We start from the raw sequence: 24,389 nt of genomic DNA, 5'->3' as shown, positions 1-24,389 counted from the left end.
ACTGACATAATGCATTGCTAGTGGAGGGAGGAGGAGGGATGGAGAAAAGCTGGCTAAGCTAATAGAAGGGGCAGCAGTGGCACTACTGCCACACAAGCAGAGAAAAGACATGGCACAGGAAATAGAAATAGAAAACAAAATTTAATATGGCATAAAGGAATTCAATATCACTGACATCATAAATACAAAAATATTCCCCTACCGCTGAACAGAGAGAATCCTGAATTGGGATTTGTTCACAATTCAAATGATATTCCTTTATGTTGCAGTTGAAACAGGCTCACACCCACTCTATGGCCGAGCTGGGGAGTGTACCAGAGTTCTGGGCAAGCGCACCACCAACTGGACTACCTCCCCAGTGTGATACATGCTGCCTTTTGTTTACTCCTTTTATTTTTTTAAAGGATCATTTATTTCATATGGAGTGTGTTGCCTGAATGTATGCCTGTGTACCCAACGTGTGCCTGGTGCCCACTGGGGTTGTGAGAGAGCATCAGATCCACTGGAACTGCTGTGTGGGTGCTGAAACTAAGCTTGGTCCCTCTGCAAGAACAAGTGTTCCTAACTGGGAAGGCACCTCTCCAGCCCCGAGATACTTTTAAGACACACGTAAAACATCCTGACCGAGAAGGATTAAAAATAAAACTAGAAGGCTAGAGAGACAGCTCAGTGGTTAAAGACACTGGCTGTTCTTCCAGAGGTCCTGAGTTCCATTCCCAGCACCCACATGGCAGATCACAACCATCTCCAATAGGATCTGATGCCAACTTCTGGTGTGCAGGCATGCATGCAGACAAAGCCCTAAAATATAGAAGTAAATAAATCTTTAAAACAAAACAAAACAAAACAAAACACTAGAGAAATAGCAGGCAAGCATAAAGTAAAATAAAAGTCTATGATATTAGATGCAAACACATGCAGATGGTCAAAAGCCTAGCTAGGGGAAAGAATGGGCTGTTAGCATAGTGGTAAAAGAAGTTAACTGGTCATGAATGTAGCTTCAAAACCTGTGTGCATTAAGTGCTACCGTGTTACAATGTATAAAGTAAAAGTTGGCAAAATCAAAAGGTGGAACAAGCTGGTCACAGTACATTGTACTGTGAGAATGTCCATGTACCTCTAAAAGAAACACGTCAGGGATTCTCAAATTAACGAGAGCAGGATAACTTGAGCAAATGAACACTGTTCACAGAAATTAGAGAATAGACATTTAAAGTTACACACACAAATCCACACCAAAACCAAGCAAACAAAAAAAACCAAACCACCCACCACATTTATTAGAACAAAAATGCCAGGGCTGGAAAAATGGCTCAGATGGTAAAGGCACAAACTACCCAGCCTGACATCCTGGGTTTGAATCCTAGGACTCACATGGGAGAAGAGAGTCAGCGCTCCCAAGACCCCAGGCTGACCTCTGACCTCTACAAGTCATGGCGTACGTCCACACACACAAAAGAAACTCATGGTTTTAAAAATCTACTTTCTAGATTAAGACACACACACACACACACACACACACACACAGGGCGGGGTGGGGAGAGAAAGGAGGGAGGGGAGAGGTAGAGGAGGAAGGGAGGGAGAGAGAGATTTAGAAATTAAACTAAATAGGTAAGATTTAAGAGTCCATGTGATATGAAAGACAGTGTGGCCAAGAAGCTTCTTTGGGACCCAAACCTCCATCAGACAACTCCAAGCTTGAACAAAATGTAAAGGCCCACAGCACAGGAAGGCCTCAGAAGACGGGCAACTGTAGAGAGATTCTGTGGGAGTCACACAGGGACAGAGAGAACAGCATAGGAGAGGGAGGGAAGGCCTAGTGGTGAATGCTAGGGGCCTGCAGTCCTTGCAACCTACAGGGCCAGAGGACAGAATGAGGTCAACCCCTGACCAGTCATCATGGAGAAGACTGGCCAGAAGTTTCAGCCTATATGGACCAGCTGGCAGCTCAGGATAGAGGAACCGGAAGGAAGGGTGTATGAGGACGCCATGTGCAAACCTACTCTTTTACAGCCCAATCAGAAGTATAAACGGAAGGGCAGCAGGATATATGAGACATGGATGAGAGGAGGCTTCTGAGGGATAAGGGTTTAAGTAAGGATGGAGTGCTAATTGAGAGAATGGGCTTGGGTGGCGCTACAATACTAAAGATGTACCTTAAAAAGCCTAATAGAAACCCACTAGTTAGTAAGCTAATTTCAAAATATAATTTTCAAAAGGAATTTGAATGAAAGTATCCTGCATGGATACACAATATCCTACCAGAAGACATGGGCTATTAAATAAAAATTGCAGTGCCAGGCATGTGCCTACCGATGACTTACTGGTCACAGAAGCCCCAGAGGCTCCGAAGCAATACAGGCTATCGCCACTGCTCTTGGTGACCCACCAGAACATGTGGTAAGACAACACAAAGTTTGGATGCAGGACATAGAGAAATCAATTTCAAGTCAGTCAGGAAAATTCCTCCCTGCTAGCCAGCTTCCACGGTGCCAGAAGGTTCTATCCGGTCTGCTGGGGGGAGAAAAGACACCAATGGTCTTACCCAGTGCTGGACCCTGCATGCGACAACACAGACCCTCCAACTAAGAATCACCTATGTGTGCAATAGTGGTGTGATAGCTATGAGCCAAATGGCTGTTTTCTGATTGGGTTTAAGGCCTGCTCCATAGAAAGTAGTCTATGCCCGATGCTGTAAACCTGAACAAAAAGACATGGCTAGGAAGGTCAGAGGCCCTAAAGTGGGACCTATTATTATTTAGCTAAATGGTCCTCTCATAAATTGCCTTCAAATCACGTTTATATTACAGTCCTGAGCTGCTTTTGGTCTCAAAGATGCTTTTTTGCAGGGCAGTCTGTGCAAATCCAAGTCAATGCACTGACTTGTAGCTGATCAAGGTGCTGAGAATGAGTGACTGTGGGTACTCAGCCCTAGGTGGAGCATCTTCATCACACTGTCATGGAGGCTCGGGGAACACGTGAAAAGGCGGGGACCAGGAAGAAGCACTTTCTCCTGGATAGGACACAGCTACTCCTCTCAGGAACTCATAGGATGTGTGGTTCTCTGCATAAGATCAAGCCAGCCGAATCTGCAGCTTGGAGAGGAACTCATGAGGCCCCACCCCTTACTGAAGAACTATTGGGAGCAGGGAAGGAGAATAATAATTCTTCCGTGGCGAGAGGTCAGTGGTCACTGGTAGATTATCCATGCTTCAGTAGGTACTCCTACGCCCACCCACACATGGGAGGTACTAATTGGACTTACTTGGTGATGTACGGACGTATCCTTCGGAGCTGGACAGATGGCTCAGCAATTAAAAGCATCGGCTGCTTCCCAGAGAATCTGAGTTTGAGTCCCAGCACCCTCATGGCAGTGTCTGTAACCCCGGTTTCAAGAGATCTGACACTCTCTTCTCACTTTCAAATGTGCCAGGCATACATATACATACAGACATATGTGCAAGCAAATTACACATATGCATAAAGTAAACTTCATTTTTAATTTTTTTTTTAAAGGACTATTCTCTGAACCAGACTGCCAGCACCTTCTTGATTTAGCTGTGCCTACTAGCAAGAGATTATCACAACCAGGCTTGCTAACTGCTGCCTTTCTGTCATCAAAGGAGGCCACTGGAACCCTCCCAGGAGTAGCCAGCTACTCCTCCCAGTCAGTTATAGGTAAGCCTGTCCTAATTGCAAGTGGCTTCTGGGAGGCTGGGGAGGACCAGGCAGGGGTTCCATGGACGGAGCTATAGGGAAGCTCTCCGTACAAGGCGCAGACTTTCCAGTGTGGCTGCTTTAGAGTAAGTAGCCCTTTCTTCTGCTTGCAGCTCTCATCCAATCTTTGTAAGCAACCCTTAATAAGCACGTTGGTTTCCCAGGATGAACTTAGATGGAATCAAACTTTGGTTTATAATTGGAACCTTATGAGGCCAAGGGTAGGTTAGATATTGCCTAGACACACCCCCTCACTGGCAGAAAATCCTCTATTAAAAAAAAAGAGGGGGGGAAGACAAGAAGCTAGGGAGTGGAGTATGTGTTGGGGAGAAGTGAGGGAGCATCAGAAGAGGGACATGGGTGTGGCTATGACCCTATTTTATTGTATACATGTGTCACATTCTCAAAGAACACATTTTTGAAATTGTTTAAAGAACTAACTGAGGTCTGAGCTGCCACCCAAGATACACATGTTGTAATCTGAGTCCAGTAAAATTGTTTCTACTGAGACATTCTCCAGAGGAACAGAACCCGATGTCTCCACAATACGATGTTTACAACATCCAGAGCACAATCCAAAATTACTTGGCATGCCAAGAATCAGGAGCATGTGACCTACTTTCAAGAGAAAAAGACAATGGATATGAAACCAAATGTCCCAGATGTTAGGGTAGCACGTAGGGATGCTCAAGTAGCAATTATCACCATGCCCAAGGACTTGAAGGAATATGTGTTCGTGATGGACAGAAAGACTAAAAAACCTCAGCAGAGATACCGGGACTATGAAAGAAAAACCAAGTGAAAATATCACATGAGCACACTCTCCAGTCACCACACACAGAATTCTAATCATCTTTTTAAATGACTAAGAATCTGAATGGGTTATAGTCTAAGTGGTCATTTGAGCTACTATGGGAGAAAGCCATTCCTTCAAACCCAGTAGACCCATCTCTAAATTCTTAACCACTCTATTGTACTGTTTCTCTAATAAGCAAACAAATAAACATACAAACTCTTGTGGCAACTGGAGCGCATTTAGACCTGGATACTAAGAACAGTACATGTCAAAAGCTGTCTGCAGCTAAAAGTGAGCTAAAAGCAAAATGCGTCGTCTCAAATATGCGAATTAAAATGACTAATGTACCAGCTGGCTCACACATGAATCCTAGCATTCAAGAAAGAGGTAGAGACAGGAGCATAACCGGTCCAAAGCCAGTCAGGGAGACGTAGAAAGTTCCATGTCAGCCTAGGATATATAATAAGACCTCTCCCAAGAGGGAAAAATAAAAAGACTTTGAAAGATAAAAATTTAACTCAGTAGGTATTCTGAAAGAAATGAAGGGGAAATCAACAGGACTAAAAGGAGTATTTTTTCAAAAGGCAGGAAGGCAGGCAGGAAGGAAAAGAGGGCTCAGTAGTGAGAACAAATATGGGGCCAAAGTTGGGGTGCTAGCACTCAGGTAACAGACAGACATCTTGTACACTCTGATAACTCCAGACCCAGGGCCGAGGCAAAGGCAGGGCTTGCTGGCTTCCAATCTAGTTGAGAGAATGCAAGCCCTAGACTCAGAAAGAGGGACCCTGCTTCCAAAAGAATAGGTGGAGAATGACAGAGGAAGGTGTCTGGCATGCTCTTACAGCCTCTACATACACACACATACACACACACACACACACACAAGACACACACACAGACACACACACATATACAGACACACACATATATACACACATATACATATATACACACACAAAAACACAAAGAGACACAGATACATACACACATACACATGATTGCATAGGCATACTCACACATATCCACACATATGCATGAATGTACACTAACACAGACATACATACATTTGTATGTCTTAACACATACATGCATAGATAAATTTTAATTATCTAAATAAATCAAATAAAAATAAATAGTGCCAGGAGGCATGATGGCATGTGCCTATGTTACCAACTGCCCTGGAAGCTGAGACAGGAGGATCATTTGAGCCCCAGACTAGCCAGGGTAATACACTGAGACTCCATTTGAATATAGAATACACTGGCGACAATAGAATAATCAAACAATATACATAACTCATCGATTGAAGAACTAGAGTGTAAAAGGCAGTAAGGAAGAGAAAGCTGAGTCCTTGCAAACATTAGTAGGCAAGCTTCTGCAGTGGCTCCAATGGACTTGATTTGCATCCATCAGCATTGACAAGGCTGGAAGCCATTACTGTGAATGCTAAATGTAACCTGCCCAATATGAAAGCATTTACTCAGGCTTTAAACATGGAAACCACAACACGCGGCCCGCACTCTCTAAGAGAGCTGGATGTGAAGGAGCCACTCCAGCATGGCCATGGCGGCTTCTTCTGGAGAGCATGTCAGAGCAGAGTATGAGGGCCATGAACATTCACTCCTCTAGGAAACAACTGCAGCCAGACATTAGCAAGGCAAATGCTCGCAGACAGGCTCTCTGGCTTTGGTTCAGCCTGGTGTCTTTGCCTGATGTTCCAATACTAAAATTAAATTGCACTCTCTTTGTTTATTTCCTTAGTCTCCCATCCCCAACCAGGCTGTAAGGGACCAGAGGGCTAGTGAGGGGGAAAACTTAAGCCTGGGACCTTCAAGGGAATGTTTCAATCTTGAAAAATAAAACCTTGGGTTTTGTTTGTTTTGTTTTGTGGATTGACTTCTGAGAAGGATGTCAGGAACAACTGTGGCCATGGGAACTTCTGGGTCCCCACTCAGTGCTCTAGGGGTGCCCCACCCTGGCCTGAATCTAGAACCAGGACACTGGTCTCTTGACAATGAAGAATGAGCATATAGATAATCTAACCATGGTAGGTGCAGAAATAGCCAATTGTTTACTAGTGTCTAAGTGCCAATACACAGTAACATGCCAACCATGGTATCTGCACCTACACTTCTTTCTCAGGCAGGCACTATGAGATGCCCTTAGTCGCATTTCTCAGCAGTGGAAGTGGTACCAACCCCATCACTGGCAGTGTTGGCCAACAGCTGGGAGAAGCAGGCAAGATGGCCATCATCATTTCTGTACAGAATGGTAAACTGCATGTTGTGGTAATCTCCATGTTCCAGATGAGAAAAAAAAAACAAAGGCCGGGAGGAGCTGAATTGTTTCCCGTCCCCAAACCCAAATCCCCAAGTCCCAACCCCCCACTTCCTCACATGAAGTCACCAAAGTGGGTGCCTAAGAAGACATGCAGTAGAGAGGCAAGGATTTAAGAACTAAGGAGAAAGGTCTATGCCTCTCAGAGCCTCAGAAAGACCAACCTGGCCAACCCCTGACCTTGGACTTCCAGCCTCCACAACTGGGGAGAGGTTTAAGCCCTGCTCCAGTGGCATTTTGTAATGGAAGTCCCAGCCGCCTGAGACAGAGCTGCACATAAGTTAAGTCTCACTAAAGGGAACCAGAATTGAGCTTCTGACTCAAGTCTTCCTTCTGTTTCTGGTGGCATAATAATGATTAAACATTAGTATCTGCAATTAGTGTTCATAGAAAAACATTTTGCAAATTATATGTAAATATGTATATAAAATACTGAGTTGGAGAAACTCAAAGTAGCAGTTTAATTCCATTTTCGGCATATGTAGTGTATGGGATATTTGCATGCGTGTGGATACATGTGGAGGAGTGTGCAAGCATGTCTACGCATGTGAGTGTGCAGGCCAGAAGTGACATTGGTTATCTTCCCCAATTGCCCTCCACCTTATATATGAGGCAGGATCTCTCACTTGAACCCAGAGCTCATCAATACAGCTGGTCTCACAGGCTACCACAAGCATGGGTGCTGGGGATAAACTTCCACCCCTCATTCTTGCATGACAAAGGCTTTGCCTGCTGAGCCACCTCCCCCATCTCCATCCATTTCTTATTGCAGATAAGATTCAGAACATGAAAGACCACTATTTCAGACAATAAACACTGGGCAAAATCAGAAAAAAAAATATACATTGTTTATTATTATTATTATTAATTATTAAAACCTCACCAATGAGTTAACATCTCAAAGTCAAGACCAGCGGTTCTCAACCTTCCGCATGCTGAGACCCTTCAACACAGTTTCTCATGTTGTGGTGACTCCAACCATCAAATTAATTTCTTTGCTACTTCATAACTGTAATTTTGCAACTGCTATGAACTGTAATGTAAAAATATAATATTTTTGATGATCTTGGGCAACCCAGTGAAAGGGTCCTTCAATCCTCCAAGCTGAGAACCACTGGTCTAGAGGAAGCCATCTCAGAGGAGTTAGGCCTTCCTGAGGGAGTAAGGGCCAGCTGTCAGTCTTCTCCCTGCTCCAGGTGGAGGAGCAGAAACAGGAAGGAATCAGCCATATAGCAACTGTGGAGCTGGAAAGCTGGCTTAGGCCAAGGCAGGCTGCCATATAAATCTACACCACCATACGTTAGCCTAGAGTGTGGTGGCTTGCAGGAAGTCGGGCCAGGGACAGCAGGCAGAGTGGTGGCCCACAGTCACCTGGGGAATAGGATCTACACTCTTCCTGAAGCAGATATGACTGAATCTGACTCCGCATAGTTGAACGCAGTGGCAAACTGACAGTAATGCAAGCTTGCCTCCCTCAAATCCCAATCAGAAGAAGGCCTTACCCCCATTGGAGCTGCCTCTGTCAGCTGACACGGATTGCTGAGAACGAAGACATTACATAAAGATAGCTAGGTCAAGTGTAACCTGAAGCCCAGCCTCTTGCTTCACCCATCAACCCTGTAAGCTCAGGCCAATGTTTTAGTATTTAAGCCAGTTTGATCACCTTTGTTTCTAACTAATGACTCTTAGTTGAGATAAAGCCCAAGTCCTGGCCAGCTATGTATAGCATATATATGCAGGATTAGACATGCAAATTTTTATACCAATTAGCAATATAAAATTTCTTAAAAGTTGTGCTATCTTCTAGGCACTCGTCAAAAAAAAAAAAAAATGTCTTGTATATGTGCACCAGACAATTAATAGGTTCACAAAGAAATGATAAGAGAACTTTGTGAACATCCCTCAGGGCTGTGAAGCCCCCACTCTGGAGCAAATCTATATTCTAATGAGCTCTCTGCTGCTCAAAACTGGGCTGGAATCCCTCTTCTCAAACCCCACTGTAAACTATTGTTTGTCTTGACTTCTGCCACTTTCATGCGACACTGACGAGAGTGAGGAAGTCAAGCAAGCACAGAAGAAAGACAAAGCAGGGAGGCTGTTCAATTGTAAAGTTCAAAGAGCAAGTCCACATGTCTGAAGCCCCATTCCAGCTCTCGAAAATAGCCAAAGACCTTCATGATGGTACCCCAAACAATAAAATTTGCAGATTCCATATTTTCTGGCCATATTGCAAACTAGGAGTCTACTTTATGAATGAATCAGTTTACGGAGCTCTAGAAAGAAATGCTTAAAGGGGGAAGAATCCACCTCTGCCTTCACCAGGAGCCCACTAGGGTTTCCCCAAGCCCAACAGTATCTCTGGGAAGGAAGTTCTTCTGCCGGTGACCACTGGCTGTATTGCTCCCTCTAGTTCCCATCCTATCCAGTCACAAGCTACTAGATAGTCACTGAAGCTTGTCTCTCAGGTAAGCTCAGAGACTCGAGGTAGACCTGTTAGATTCCTCCTCACCCTCAAGTCTAAGAATCAAGCAGTAAAGAAAGGATCAATATAGGTTCACCGTGGTAAAACCTATAGCCATTTATTTCATCTAGCTAGACCATGTTACTCTGGGAAACTCAGATTAATCTGATCATCCTTCATAGAAAACTTCAAGAATGTTCTTTTCTAGTGTGCCAGGAAGTTATTTTTCCCCAAGTTCTAAGGCGCAGGGTTAGAAAGCTAATCCAAATAAGAAAAGTCTTATTAGCTAAGTCCAATAAAAGGCCAACATCTTTCTCAACACAGCAGAGGCGTGGACCAAGGATGTCATGCAAAACAGAAAGGAGCCAAAGAATGGTAGACTTCTGTCTCCAGCGTCACATCCCTACCTCATTCCTGCATCACATACAAGCAAGCCTGCACCTCAGAGGAAGCTGGTATAAGTCTTAAGGGAAAGGAAGGAAAGACCACTTTGGAGGCAAATTCCGAGACTTCTCTGCAGCCTGCATAGCAGCAGTTAGCTTAGTCTCTACCACATCTGCCCCACCCTGACTCCCCATTTTATTTCCTCCATTAATAGCTAAACAGTCTCAGAATGTGTTCCAAAATTAGCTGCGAGCACAAAAAACGCAAACACCAGCACCATTTGTTAATTGCTCAGCAATTCTAGTTGTTGCTCCCTCAAAGAGGATGGAGGAAGCAGGTCATCAGATAAACATCCCATTAGCTCACTGGCAGACAAACTGGGCTGCAGGTCACAGACTGGCAGCTGATGGGTGCTGGTGCTCACTTGAGTGAGGCGAATAAAACCCATCTGCCCTTCACTTCACTGTGTGGCCCTACGTGATGGTTCTCAGCTGAGAAAATTTGCCCTCAATGGCCCACAGATGCAGCTTTCCCATTGGGTATTATTCTGCGGGATTGTCCAACCTGCACACCACATGTGTAGCAGAATGGCTATGGATCTTCTGAACACACTTACATCATATCCCAACATCAAAGGTTGCGCATCCCTGCTGGTGGGTGAGTGGCTGCTGCATGGTCAGATGCTCAGGTTATACTCCAGACCAGCTGCAGCAGGTAGATACGAGCAGTTGGCCAAACTCTCCAGGTGATGCCAACATAGCACCAGGACCGAGAAAGGGCAGAGCAGAGTCGCAGCCTCTGAACCCATGTGTGTAGGTCAGCTGCAGACAGCACACAAACCCTGACAAACAATTAATAGCTGTTCTGATAATGGGGCGGGGGAGAAGATAAACGGTCCAATGAAACTGACCTATAAAGTTCATACCCATGAGTCAAAAACCCCTGAATCCCATTAAAAGGCATTTTAGTGACTATTAACGTTTCACTGAGGTCTGTTCCCAACATGTGTTAGAATGTGGGTGTGGACAGCAATTAAGAAAACCCCTGTAATTGGGGCGGCAGTCTCTCTCAGAGGACTCACTCATCCAGTTCGCTGCGACCCCTCCCTGCCACAGGCCAACGGCCTAAGAAGGGGAACCAACAATAAACCCCAGTCAATGGCTGAGCTAGACTGCAAAGCAATGCCTGCTTTACTTCCAAGGAAACTGGAACACCAAACAGAGCCACAGGACACCTCTGTAGCTTACAGGTAAACTCTGGACCATGAAAGCGGGACCCAGCCAGGAAGAGACACTACCTGAAGATGCATATTCTCCCACTTGGCCAAGGGACGTTTTCAGACACTCTTCTAGTTACACAACAGATAATTGCTTACATACCTGACAGCCCACCGTTGTTCAAATGGAGGTGCAGAATGGACCCAAACTCCATGTCACATTTTTAAACCCTGACACCCAGGTCACACCTCAGACCAATTAGCCCAGGATATGAGAGAAAAGCTAAGTAGATGATACTGGGGGCGGGGTGTATATAAGCATGTTTTCAGTGTGTCTGCATGTGTGTGCATGGGTGCATGTACATACATATATGTGTGCACGTGGATGCTGGAGGGGAACATAGGGCAACTTGTTCAGTCACTCCCTTACATTCTGAGACATTCTCTCACTGAACTGGACACTCACCAATTCAGCAAGGCTAGCCGGCCAACTACACCCAGGAATACACCAGTCCCTTCTCCCCAGTGCTGGGATTACAGATGTGCACCTCCATACCTGCTCTTTATGTGGGTTCTAGGTCCTCGTGATTATCTCCCCCTTTCCCTAAATGGCACTTTTTCAGTGGTGGTTTTCATACCAGATCGTGTATCTGAATCCCCAGTGACTGGACCAAGCTGTGGCCCTCTAGACACTGCCGGTCTGATGTGAGGCCAGAGGATGTATGTACTGAAAAGTTTCCAGGTGATGCAGATGCTGCTGGCCCATGTTTCCTGGGTTGCCCTAGCAACTCTCATTATAACTCCCATAACTCCAAGGCTGAGGACCAGCATACAAAAAAGCAGGAAAGCTCAGACGGGGGTCTCATCAGAATAGGGAACACTGTGTCCCAGTCATACTGCCAATCTGGCGCTTGGTATTTACTCACTCCTGATGCTTAAAACTAGGGCTCTGAAGTCGGGCATCAGAGTGCACACCTCTAATCCCAGCACTCAAGAGTAAGAGACAGAAGGATCGCTGAATTCAAGGCTAGCCTAGTCTATAGACCAAGTTCCAGGCCAGCCAGAGCTACACAGAGAAACCCTGACATGGAAAAACAGAACAGAAAACCAGGGCGATCCCTTCCAAGGCGATCCTGCGTTACTTGCAGAAATAAAACTTTCTCAAAGGGCAGTTACCCATGAAATGTTAACACTACCATGCGCCAAAAGAAAATGGCTTTGGGGACAAGAGCACAGCTTCCAAAATATTCTCAGATGCCAGTAACACTGTTTCTATTAACAACAGATGATGAATGCAGCTGCAGTCCTATAAGATTCTACCACCTGGCAACATTGTAGCCATCTTAATCTAAGCCCACAACTCTATGATGTTCATGCAGGAAGGAAATTGACTAATAAAATCCTTCTTAGAATCATGGCCCTGACACTGTGTGACACATGACGTGTAAAGGCAAGTCCTCTCTTAGGACCTCAGCCCATGTGACCCACAGAGTGTCAGCTGTGCAGGTGCTGCATTCCAATCCCTCTGCTGACTAGACTCACCTGTCACTACTTTGCAGCGCTGCCTGGGTCCCTCTACCTCCGTAGACGGGCTGGGGGTGGAGGACCATTTGCGTCTGATGAGATGCTCTCTTCCAACGAAGGGGCCCCCTGAGTTGTTGAGGGGCTGGATGAACACTTGCTCCTGCTCGAGCTGGATGAGGCCAACCTGCCCAGAAAGGAGAAGACAAGACATTGGTCATCCTCGTTCACGCACGCTCGTGGCCCCAGCAGTGGGTTGGCTATGCTTTGGTTTGCCATGTCTGGGCTTGGGCTACCTTCTGCTGCTGAGCCCCATGACGTTTTCCATCTGACTTAAGACTATCTCACTGAGTAGTTACGTTGGGAGGTTTGGATGGGTCAGTGTCTTAGATTAAGTTTCTATTGCCGTGATAATACACCAACCAACGGCCCAAACCAACTTGGTAGGAAAGGATTTACTTCCCACTGCAGATCACAGCATCCGCAAGCGAAGTCGGGTTAGGAACTCATGTGGGGACCACGAAGGAGCGCTGCTTATTAGCTCACTCAGCCTGCACAGTGGGCTGGGCCCTCCTCCAATCAATCACTAATTAAGAAAATGCCCTACAGGCTTGCCTACAGGATCAATCTCAAGGAACATTTTCTCGTTTGAAAGTTCTTCTTCCCAAATGACTCTAGCTGGTGTCAACTTGTCATGAAACCAGCACAGTGGGGTTGAAACTGCTGTGGGATGCCATCATCATCAGTATCTATTTTCCAAGCCTGCTTTCAGAAAAGATGGCATGCGCGTGTGCATGTGCATGCATGTGTACACACACACACACACACACACACATTTGCACACACTCAAGTACACAGGTATGCATGAGAAGGTCAGGGACAATTTTTGGGAGTTAGTTCTTTCCTTCTACCATGTTAGGCTTGCTGGCAAGCATCTTTACCCATAGGCCATCTTGCCAAACCTATATCACTTAATCAATCTCTCTCTCTCTCTCTCTCTCTCTCTCTCTCTCTCTCTCTCTCTCTCTCTCTCTCTCTCTCTCGCTCCCCTATCCTCCTTCTCTCTTATATTCACACATATGCGCACACACACACACACACACACACACACAGCAGGTGTGGTGGTGGCTGGGGTTGAACCTAGGCCTTGCATAAACAGTGACATACTAGCCAAGCACTCTACAACGGAGCTGTATTTGAAGCCCTAAAAAGCACCCCCTTCCAAGTCCATCTGAGGTGCTGAGAGGGGGCGTGCCTCAGCTAAGAGGTTATGAGCAGCTGCTCTTGCAGAGGACCTGGGTTTGGCTCCCAGCACCCACGTGGTGGCTCATACTGTGTTTGTTACCTCCCGTTCCAGGGGAACTAACCCCCTCTTCCAGCCGCCTCCTTGAGTGCTGTGTTCAAGAGGTGCATAGGCATACATGCAAACAAAACAGCCATACACATTCAATAAATCTCAGCGGTCTATTTGAGCTAGGTGTGGTGGTACATACTCATAATTCAGCTCTTGAGAGACTGAGGCAGGAGGATCAAGAGTTTGAGCCTAGCGTGGGATAAATGAGAATCTATCTCCAAAGTGCAGAGTGAGTGCGGTGGTCCACTGCGGATGGTACGCTGAGCCAGAGCACTCTATCCCAGTGAGAAAATATAGCTTGTCCTCCTTTCAGGGCATTTGAAAGGAAACACCAAGACAAAGGAACCACTCCCATGTGTCATGTTAACTACTAGGGGGTGGAGGATGGCTTACAGAGTCCCACCCCAAACTTGCAGCATTCAAGAGAAACCAAGAGAGTGCTGGATGGAATTGATTTCGTATCCTAATTTTAAATGGTCATCTTAGAAACAGTATCTTTGTGTAAAGAGACCTCAGGCCTTCCTGTGTTTATGAGGCGGGGTTGTCAGGCTTAGAAGAAGGGCTTATATAATCTCAAACTACTGAAAGGCTTGATTTCAGAGAGCCAAGAGACATTGAAAACAAAGTTAAATGTTCAATTTCTAAGGCAGCACTGAATATTCAAAGTGAAATATCACATTTGTAAATGAGCCTAAAGATAATCCTCTTAACAGTGAGTGTAAATACTTACTACCTAATAAGATTTATGAAACAAATGAAAAACTTAAAAACTAGTATTTTTAATTTGTTTTTGTTGTTGTTTGTTGTTGTTGTTGTCTCTTTTTGAGACAGGATCTCCCTGGCTGACCTAGAACTCACAGAAATCTCCAGAGAGCTGGGATTAAAAATGTACACCAACACACCCAGGTTAATTTGTCATTTTAATAGTGTAAATATGAATGGGGGGGTCATGCAGAGAGCTTTCCCTGGAAGCACTGCTGACTGCACTGAAGTAGCTGCTGGCCCTCCCTGCCCGGGACGCCTTCTGTGACTGTCCTTCCTTATATGCCGGCCGCAGAACAAGGCAAACCTCCCACAAGAAACTGCAGCGGCCAAAGGTGAGATGGTCCACCCCGAATGCTGATCCCTGCAGCAGCCCCTCTCCTGAGCCACCCAGCTCAAGCCTGCCTCGCCCAGCACAGGTTCAGACTGGGCAGAGGCAACTTTGGGAGCCAAGCATGTACATATCCATCCTCGCCTCCTCCCGCGTCTAAAGCCATGGTAGGTAAAGAGCTTGCCACAGAAGCATGGAAGCCTGGCATGGTGCACACGCTTATAATCCCAATGCTGGAGAGGAGGCAGAGACAGGAGGAGGGTCCCTGGGGCTCACTAGCCAGTCACTGTAACCTACTTGGTGAGTTTCAGACCAGAGAGGGACCAGGTCTCATTAAAAAATAAAAATAAAAAAGAAAGAAAGAAAGGTATACTGTATCTAAGGATAGCTGGGGTTGATCTTTGACCCCCCAAAGCATGTGCTCATATCTCACACAAAGAAAAATCTACATCGTACTGACCCAGGGGTTCAAGTCCTATTCAAGCAGGATTACCTGGAAACCTTGAGGTAGGTTCAACAATGGGCCCTTCTAGCAAGTCCCCCAACAGTGACAGACAGTGCTGGTCTGGTTTGAGAATACTCTCCTCGGAACAACGCCGCCACACTGCGTGCAGCTTGTCGCAAGCTGGGGACATCTTCTTCAAGCCAAATAAGACAGTTAGGTTCCACAGAGTATCTCAGACCAGCTCCTCGGAGCGCCTACAACCCCGAATCCTTCCCAGCATGCAGTCTGAGAACATACACCCAGCTCTGCGCAGAGTTCACGGTCTCCATTTTATTAGAACCTTTGCTAAGATCACAGACGTTACTGCCTAAAGGAGACTGTCTCAGAGTGGCACTGTGTAACCTGCAGGAGAGCCCAGCCCCTCCCTCCCTCCTTCCCTTCCTCCCTGCCTCCCTCCCTCCCTTCCTCCCTTCCTCCCTTCCTCCCTTCCTCCCTCCCTCCCTCCCTCCTTCCCTTTCTCCCTCCCCACTTGACTAGGAGGCGAAAATGAGTTTGCTCACTAGGATTTCTCAGAGTGTGTAAAGGGGAGAGGTGGGCAGCACAGAGGCCCAGGTGTCGGGCATGTCTTCTGTAATAACTGGCCCTTGGCTCTAATGAAAGGCTGGGTTCTTCTGGAAGCACTCTGACTGTGGGAGGCCAAAGCCAGCTCCAGTCCCCAGCACCTTCAAAGCCAGTTACTCTTCCCATGTAGTGTGTGGAAATCACAGAGCAGCCAGCGCCGGCCCAGGGTTTTAGAGCTGCAGGTGCCCATCTGGCAGGAAACCCTTCATGCACATAATCAAAATCTTTTACTTTAGTGAAAGGATTTTTTTTTTTAGGGCATCTTTCTAGGGGGAGGAGATCCCATATACAACTTTCCTTCCACTGGGGCAGGACAGGAATAGTGCAGGAAGGATGGGACAGGTCAGCTGACAGCTTTCCGTCCTCTTGGGACCTCACCTTTACTGCAGTCAGATAGCTAACAAGGACCGAAAGCTCTCTGTGAAGACTCCCTTGTGTGGCTGTCATCTTCCCCATGATCATCTCCCCCACCAAAGGCCTGAGCACGTCACGTCATCCCACAGGTCCCTCCTCCAGCCCTCCCCACTATGTTCTCACCAGGATGCCCCAGACAACTGCTACACAGTCCTCCCTCTGTCACCATTTGGCCCAAGTGTAAACCTGGGCCAACAGCAGCAGCAGGAGCACCAACAAATGGCCCATGGGTAGAGCTCAGTGGTCAGTTTAACCAGCCCAGCAGGGTCTCTGCTCAGCTCAGAGCCGAGAACCACTGTTCTATGGGAAGTTTCACATGCTACAGACTGGTATGTGTGAGGTACCATCACATCCTAACATGTCCGTTCAGTTCATCTCCCATCATCCCCTAAATAGTCCACCCTACCCTACCTCACTACCAACTCATTTTGACTGAGGCTCTGCCCTTCCTGGATCCAGTTTCCTTCTTCCAGAATCTCCTCTTGCTCCTCAGGCTCCCCTTCCCCAAAGGCTGCCGTGAGCTTTCCTTCTACGTGGCGCGTGGGGAACATCTTCTCAGACAGGGTTGTGTTGCATTTATCTCTTAAGGCTAGGCAGGGGCGTGTCGTAAGCATTCTGCATACGGCAGGTGTGGAAAGGTGATTTACTCGATCAGCTATGTTGATAACTGGAGATAACTCATAGGGGCTATAGGAGAAACCTGATTTTAATGCCTTAATATGCCAGGCTCTCACTGAAAGATTTTACAGATAGATCTTAACTCTATTCCATCAACAGCAGGGCAAGGCCAGTGTCACTTGTCCTTTGGACGGTTTCAAGTGAGGAGAGCTTCCAAAGAGTCAAGGACTCACTCAAGGTCACAATCTCAAATGACCAGGCAGCTTGGTGGTTTTGGCTTTTTTTTTTAACAGTGCATTTACATTCCTGAGCAGGAAAGTGTACCCCCCCAAGAAAGACCAGCTAGTGACGGTGACCGTTTCAGATGTAAAAGTTGCAGAGACATTTCCAGTCATCCACAGCTAAGGTCAGGCCATTGTTACCATTCAGCATGTGTGGAATATGCTTCAGGATGCAGTAAGGGGCTGGGGAGCTAGCTTAGGAGGGAAATAGTCGTGCAAGCATGAAGACCTGAGCTTGATTCTCAGAACTTATGTAAAGGGGAGGGCATGTAATCTCAGCATGCATATATATACATACATACATACATACATACATACACACACACACACACACACAGACATACACAGGAACACACACATAGACACAGACACACATGAACAGACACACAGGCATGCACACACAAGAATGCAGTCAGTTTAAGAAGACTGAGTCACCATCTCACCTTGAGTTTTTTTCTTTCTAGAAAAATGATACCACCTGGCAGAATTCCAAAAAGAAATCTGAGCCCCCTGCCCCCCCCAAGACATGCTCAGAACGGAGTCAGAGCCTGGTGTCCTAAGGGGTTCTAGAAAGTTCTGGAAAGCTACAGGTGGGTGAAGCTCCTGGGCTGGCCAATTAGAAGTACAAAGAACATGGAGGGAAAGAGAGGTCACAGGAGAAGAGGTCACACTGAGGCTGTGTGAATGCTCTCCCAAGAGGAGGCCAGAGCCCTTAGAATTTTCTGGTCAAATTCTCTTAAATTCTTCCATCCTCAGCTTCAAACTTCACAGCAGTCTTTTGCCCTTCTTCAAAGACCTAAGAATGTGCCCTGTATTTCCCAACATATCTATGCTTTACATGACCAGTTAGTTCTTCAGTGAAATGAATTAACTCTACCTGTGTCAACATAGTGATAACTTGCATAATGATAATGATGCAGTTTAATCTGTCTGATCCCTTCGGAGAAGTCGTCATACTCTTTAAGAATTCTGCCCAGACTAAGTCCTACTCAGCTGTACTTGATGAACAGAGTTTTCATTAGAAAACTGGGCAATTTAATAACAGACCAACCACAGACAGCTGGATAATGCTATCTCATAAAAGTGCAGGGCCAGCATCTTAACCCTGTCTCCTGATACCAAGGGCCATGTGACTACCAGCTGCCCTCCTTAGAAAACACTCCAGACTCTTTTGTAACCTCAGCTGCTGCTGGAGAACTCACTGGCTAAGAAGCCTCACTTCCCATCCTTCCCCATCTACACACACTTCCTCCCCTAAAAACCAAAGCACATACTCTCTAAAGGCTCCAAGAGAACTCCAAGAACTCTACAAGTGATTGTAAAAGGTTCACCCCTACCCATGCCCACGGTGGGTCACAAAAATGGTGCTGTCTTTGCTGACCAGCACGGGGCAAAGGTGGTCACCAAGATAACTAACTCTGTGTCTAATTTGCATGATGGGGACACCATGATGTGCAGGTGACTTCAGAAGAGGCATACCTAGGGGGACTCTATTCTTCTTGGTCCTTCTGGGATGGCCTTGGAAATGGGCCTGGCTACTTAATATTCCACAGGCAGAATGATTTGGTATCCTCTCTGCCCCCACAGCTCACATACAGTATACCCCTGCAGGCCACATCCTTGACCACAATGGAGTGACGAGATCCAGATCTGCAGTTTCATGAGTAGCCACTACTCTGCCCATCAGACCCAACAGCAGCCTTCAGCCTTCCTTCCCTGTTCCTAAAACAGTCAGTCATTTTTGCCTACTCACTTCAGACAAGCCATGAAGAACCTTTGCCGAAACGGACCAACCTCAGACAGCTGGATAATGAAGCCTCCCTCCCCTCCCCTGCCCTCAACTGCCCTGCCTATCCATGAAGTTCAATTTGGAATTCTGCTGGTCCTCCATCGCCCGATGCTAGTCACAGGAGGCTTGGGTAAATTCATTAGGGGAGATACCTTCTCCACCAGCCTAAAGCTCATTGCTTTCGGATTCCATGGTTACGGGAATCCTTCCAAAACTACGCTACATCTAAAGACTCCGTGAAATGTAAATAAAACGAAGCAGCAGAAACAGAAAACAATTAATCCTTGGGCCCCGGGGTCTTTGAAGATCCAAAAAGTGCAGCTGGCATAGCTCTTCCTGATAAGACAGAGAAGGGGAAACACCATAGGCCCAGACCTCTGTCTGCCGCCAACATGGGGGGGGGAGGGTGTGAGTTATATTCTGTGCCCTATAAACAATTTATCAGTGCTCTGTCCTGGTAATGTAGCTCCCCTAGACAGACTCCCAGCATCTCTGACAGGCACAGAGACAGCCAGGAAGACAGAGTGCACACCAGTCCTGCCGCTGTGAAGACACAGCCACTTGTAGGCATTAGCTGTGGCAAAACATACTAAGGACCAAAACATTACCCAGCATCAGGACAGAGGAGGTTGAGCAGAGCCACACCCACATGTTTATATGCCTCCCGTAGGGATTTGTCACTCAAAAAGGGCAGCGCTGAGAGACAGGACTGAGACTAGATGGCTCACAAAGGGTAAAATACTCACTTCCTGGGGGAAAGCCTGCCAATCCCTGCGAAACATGAGTCTTTCGAGACAAGAAGGCTTTTGGACTACCCCCACCCAACAAACAGCTACCAAGAGCTATCTTCTGGACCACGCCCCCTACCCATGACTGGTAGCTGGGACTATCCTGGCAAACACACACACACACACACACACACACACACACAACTGCACACTTCAGAGAGCTTCTGGCCTAGTCACGGGACCTAGCACAACTTACCACCCACCTGGGTGGACAACCAAGCACAAAGATGGGGTGCAGGGCAATCTCAAGTAGCGGGCTCTAAGAGACCGGCTCCCAGGCATGCCTCTTCCCTGCCGCTCTCAGTCTCTGCCTACGTGTACTTGAGGAGAGCGTCCAGTGTGCCCCTTGCACGAACAGGATGAGTAAGGCAGACTAAACAGCAGCAGTGTCGCCTCAAACTGGAATTGAAAAATCTCAAGACTTAGAAGTCCACCCGCAACCGGCTGGGGTGAACTCAAGAGTCTTGGCCGGGTTCCTTTCTCTAAGGCACAGCGCCCTCACATGGTGCCAAAGGGCAGCGCAGTCTTCCTGAAAAGTTGGCTCAGATGCCATGAGGGGAGGCTGAGCAACCACTCTGGGAGGACTCCACACCAATGTTCTCCAGATTTCCAGCCTGGGCTCCTTCACAGATAGCGCCTCGCTGGAAACTTTACACCAAGAAGTATAAACTCTGACCTCTCCAGAAACTCACGAAACCGCAGCAAATGGGATTCAGATGTTTCTATGCACCGTACGGGGATGTGACCTAGACTTGAAACGCTTTGGCAAAAAAACGGGAGAAATGATGTGGGCCTTTGAGTCCCTCCCAGAACATGATACAGCGCTGACCCGAGTCCTACAGTGATCTGAGCCTTTCTCACTCCACTTAAGCCTCCTCTCTCACAGCCTACACCCTTTGCCCCCCACCCCCGTTCCACACTAACACCTACCAGGCCCCACCACAATCTGTGCCTTTGCCTTCTAATGCCAAGTCTGCCAATGTCTCCCAGTTAAACAAAAGTAACCCATATTCTGAAACAAGACCTTTAAAATTTCCTGAAAATTAGGCTGCTCCCCGGAAATTATATCCACAGGTCCCCCAACACTGACCCAGTACTAAGAGATCAGAAGTGTCAAGCAAAATCTCCCAGTCTTGGGTTTTCACGCTGTGCTACTGGCTGTGTAGGTGGTGACAGAAGGCAAGTGAAGGGGTGGCTTCTCTGGCCCAGGGTGGGCTGCCAACACACAGTATCAGAAACCACTATCCCAGAGGTCTGCTGTGACAAATATAGGGAAACGGCACAGACATTGCAAACTGAATGATGCCAGGCTCTCGGGGGTGGGGGTGGGGGGGGGCAAACCATCTGCCAGCCACGTGCTCTCCTTGGGGGCACCCTGGAGAAGCAGAGAAGAACTTGGCTGGACACCAACGTAGCCAAGTGCTCAAGTGTGAGCGCAAAGACAGCAAAACCACCCCAAAACTTCCTGTGCCTATCGGTGCACTTGTCACGGGTGTCTCAACACGGGTCAGGCAAGGTCTTCGAGAAGAGAAAGCGTAAGAGTAGGGCTTAAACCTGGGACAGGTGGGCACCCCACAATTCTCACCGAGGGTGCATCCAGATAAATAAATACCTATTGTGGAGTAAGGCACCAAAGATACTGACTACAGTTCCTCTCTTGGTCCTTACCTTTCAGCTAGCAATAGTGAGACTAACCCTGGCCTGCCTGGGGTCCCCTCCTAATATAAGAAGGCTCAAGGGGCAGAAGATAAGTGCATAGATACCCCATTCCTAGACACAGGAAATAAACACTTTAGAGCTTCCCCATGACGTGCAGACAACATACACACCTGTGCTGATGCTGGCAAAGTGAGAACGACAGGTTCATATTCTTTCCTCTAGGTGAGCTATAGCTAATTTCTCAATGCAACCCCACCTCGGCCAGGTTCAGCACACAACAGAAGCCAGGACAATGACAGGCCTTCCCTTGTGTTCTCTCTGCTAGGAAGGTACAGTCTGAAAGGCCAAGTGAAGGAGATGGGGAGGTAGGTCTTCTCCCGCCCAGCCCTCCGCGGGACCACCCCAGGAGAAGCAACAGACTGGGCAGGGCAGACCCATAGGGGGCGCGGGCAATACCAGGCCGCCGGCGGCGCCACAGGCGCTGAGGGAGACGAGGGAGCCCGGGTGGCCTAGGACTCGTCCGGAGTAGAAGCACAGCTCCGCAGGGTGTCCGCTGCGCCCCGAGACACCCGCCTCCTCCACCTCGAAGCCTGGGGACAGGAAGCGCAGGTCGCGACGCAGTTGCAGGTATAGGTCGCGCCCAAAGGCCGGCAGGTGCAGTAGCAGGGCGCGCTCTCCTTGCCCTGCCCGAGGGCCACCTGGAGATGCTCGCGGTCGCCGCCACCGCCGGAGCACCGCTGCTCCCGGCAGCAGCTGCAGGTGCACGTCCTCGGGGCGCAGCCGCCTCGGGAGCACCACCTCCACGTCGGCCGCCGCGTCGTCGACAGCTGCGGGGAGAGAGGACACGCGTCAGCACCAGCCTGGCCACCAGGGCTGCCTGCCGCTCAGGCGCTGGCTCGCAGGGCTCCGTGGGTATCGCGCAGCCGTGACCCCGCACTCCCTTCCCTCCCCGAGCCGGGCCTCTCCAAGTCGGCGAAGCCACTCGATCGCACCGGGGGACAGCTCGCCATCCGCGTGCCGAGGGGGAACCAGAGACCAGTTCTCCGGCCGCGGCCTTCGCTCTCCTCCTCCGGGGATGCTGTCAGCGGTCCACCCATGAACCCGGGCGCCGGGATGCTTCGGGAAGGCACCGGGAAGGTGGCCGCGAGAGCAAGGAACGCTACCTGTGCCCGAGTCCAGCCCCCACACCAGCAGCAGCAGCAAGGACAGGACGAGAGGGGGCAGCAGGGTGCCGTCACACATGGTACTCGGGACCAGCAGCCCCCAAGACCGTAGTAGCAGAGCAGGGACTCGCGAGGCGGCGACGCCAGTCGGAGTGAAGCCCTGCAGCCTTTGGAAAAAGTAATTAGCGCTGCGGACAAACCCAACGTGGTAAATACTAAGCCCCACCTTCTCCTTGGAAAGTAGGCGGTGATTGGGCTTTTGCTTTCCTCTGCCCCGCCTTCCCTGTCCGTATTGGTTAAGGCCGGTCGAAACCAACGTGCGTAGTTAGGTTGTAAGCACTTTCTTACACGTGGTTTCTAGGCAGTAGGTAGGCTGTGACACCAGGTGGCAGGCGCGGGCCGACTCAGCTGCAGGATCTTGGAGCAGCCAGGAGGACACCAGCCAGGTCTTCAGTTTGTTCTCTGTTGGGAGATCACCTTTGAGGCTTCCCAGGAAGACAGACCAGTTCCGTACAAGAAAAAGAAAATCTCTATGTATTGAAGTGACTCCTATTTTTGATTTGTTTGGGCTGGAAAGACCCAGCCCAGTGTTCCTAGCACACCTGAATTCATGCCTGACTTCTAATTCTATGGTGTTTGTCCACACCCCGCAGGCTTCTTGCAGTCTATACTTTCACAGAAGCCAGGAAGGCAAGAGCATGGTAACACTCTCCTGAAGACTGGGAAACTGGGAAAAAGAAAATGTAAGGAGTTTGCTTAAATTGGACAGCTAGTTTCTGTCAGAGCCGTGCCTTGTATCCATGATCCTGGCTTTAGGTCAGGTGTGTTTAGGGAGGTATATTAGCTGCACTTTTCATGGTAGGACCCTGGAGAGCTGTGTGGCAGAGCCTGAATTTGAACCCAGCCTTTCAGGAACAGAATGAGTGTTCAATTTTCCAGCAGAATCTAGCCAGATATTATCCTTTGCGGATCCCTACAGGGAATCCCATTGGCCTCTTTAAAATTGTCTTACAGAAAGCAGGACTGACTGAGCACAGGGATACCACAGCAGTCACATATGGCTCCCCATCTCTCCATTTTTGTCTGTTTGCTTTGCTTGTTTTCAAAAAGGTCCCTCCTCACCCCTCATCACAGGATCCAGACTTCATCACAGGGCTGAAATTACCAGAGAGCATCCAGAGACGAGGTAAACGTTGCTGAGTTTCCCTAAGTTTGGTGGCCCTGCCCTGGTAAGCTGTCTGTAGCTCTCCACAAAGGCGTATCACAGAATGTGCTGCTGATCCAGTCTCTGATCTAGTGGCTGTCACTCACTGGTTGGCACCCTCGGGTGACCAGGTGGTATGGGTCAGGCTCTGTTGGTGGCTATGAATGAGTAGGGCTTTGCCTCACTTGACCATGCGAACTTGACCGTGACCTCAACCATGTCATGAGAAACAGGAAGAAAGAAAAGGAGCAGCCTTGGGCTGGAGAGATGGCTCAGAGGTTAAGAGCACTGACTGCTCTTCCTAAAGGTCCTGAGTTCAAAGCTCAGCAACCACATGGTGGCTCACAACCACCCATAATGAGATCTGACACCTTCTTCTGGAGTGTCTGAAGACAGCTACAGTGCACTTAAATATAATAAATAAATTTAAAAAAAAAAAGAAAAAGAAAAGGAGCAGCCTTAGCCGTGTGTGTGCGTGTGTGTGTGTGTGTGTGTGTGTGTGTGTGTGTGTGTGGTCAGCTAGCTATA

The 24,389-nt window shown here is 48.0% G+C and overlaps 1 protein-coding gene across 1 annotated transcript in view; it reads right to left on the bottom strand.

The window, feature by feature from the left end:
• Adamts17 (ADAM metallopeptidase with thrombospondin type 1 motif 17) overlaps positions 1-22,736 on the bottom strand; it is a 308,973-nt gene extending 286,237 nt beyond the window's left edge. The window contains exons 1-3 of the mRNA XM_029535526.1: positions 22,376-22,736; positions 21,951-22,321; positions 12,454-12,619 (exon numbers count right to left, since the gene is read on the bottom strand). Coding sequence (XP_029391386.1) covers positions 12,454-12,619; positions 21,951-22,321; positions 22,376-22,736 — 898 coding nt within the window. The remainder of the gene's footprint in view (positions 1-12,453; positions 12,620-21,950; positions 22,322-22,375) is intronic.
• Between the last annotated feature and the right edge of the window lie 1,653 nt (positions 22,737-24,389).

This window comes from Mus pahari, chromosome 1 (genome assembly GCF_900095145.1).
Source record: "Mus pahari chromosome 1, PAHARI_EIJ_v1.1, whole genome shotgun sequence".
In the NCBI taxonomy this organism is placed as follows: Eukaryota; Metazoa; Chordata; class Mammalia; order Rodentia; family Muridae; genus Mus; species Mus pahari.
The sequence above is the reverse complement of the archived record's forward strand: the minus strand, read 5'-3'. Positions and strand labels throughout refer to the sequence as shown.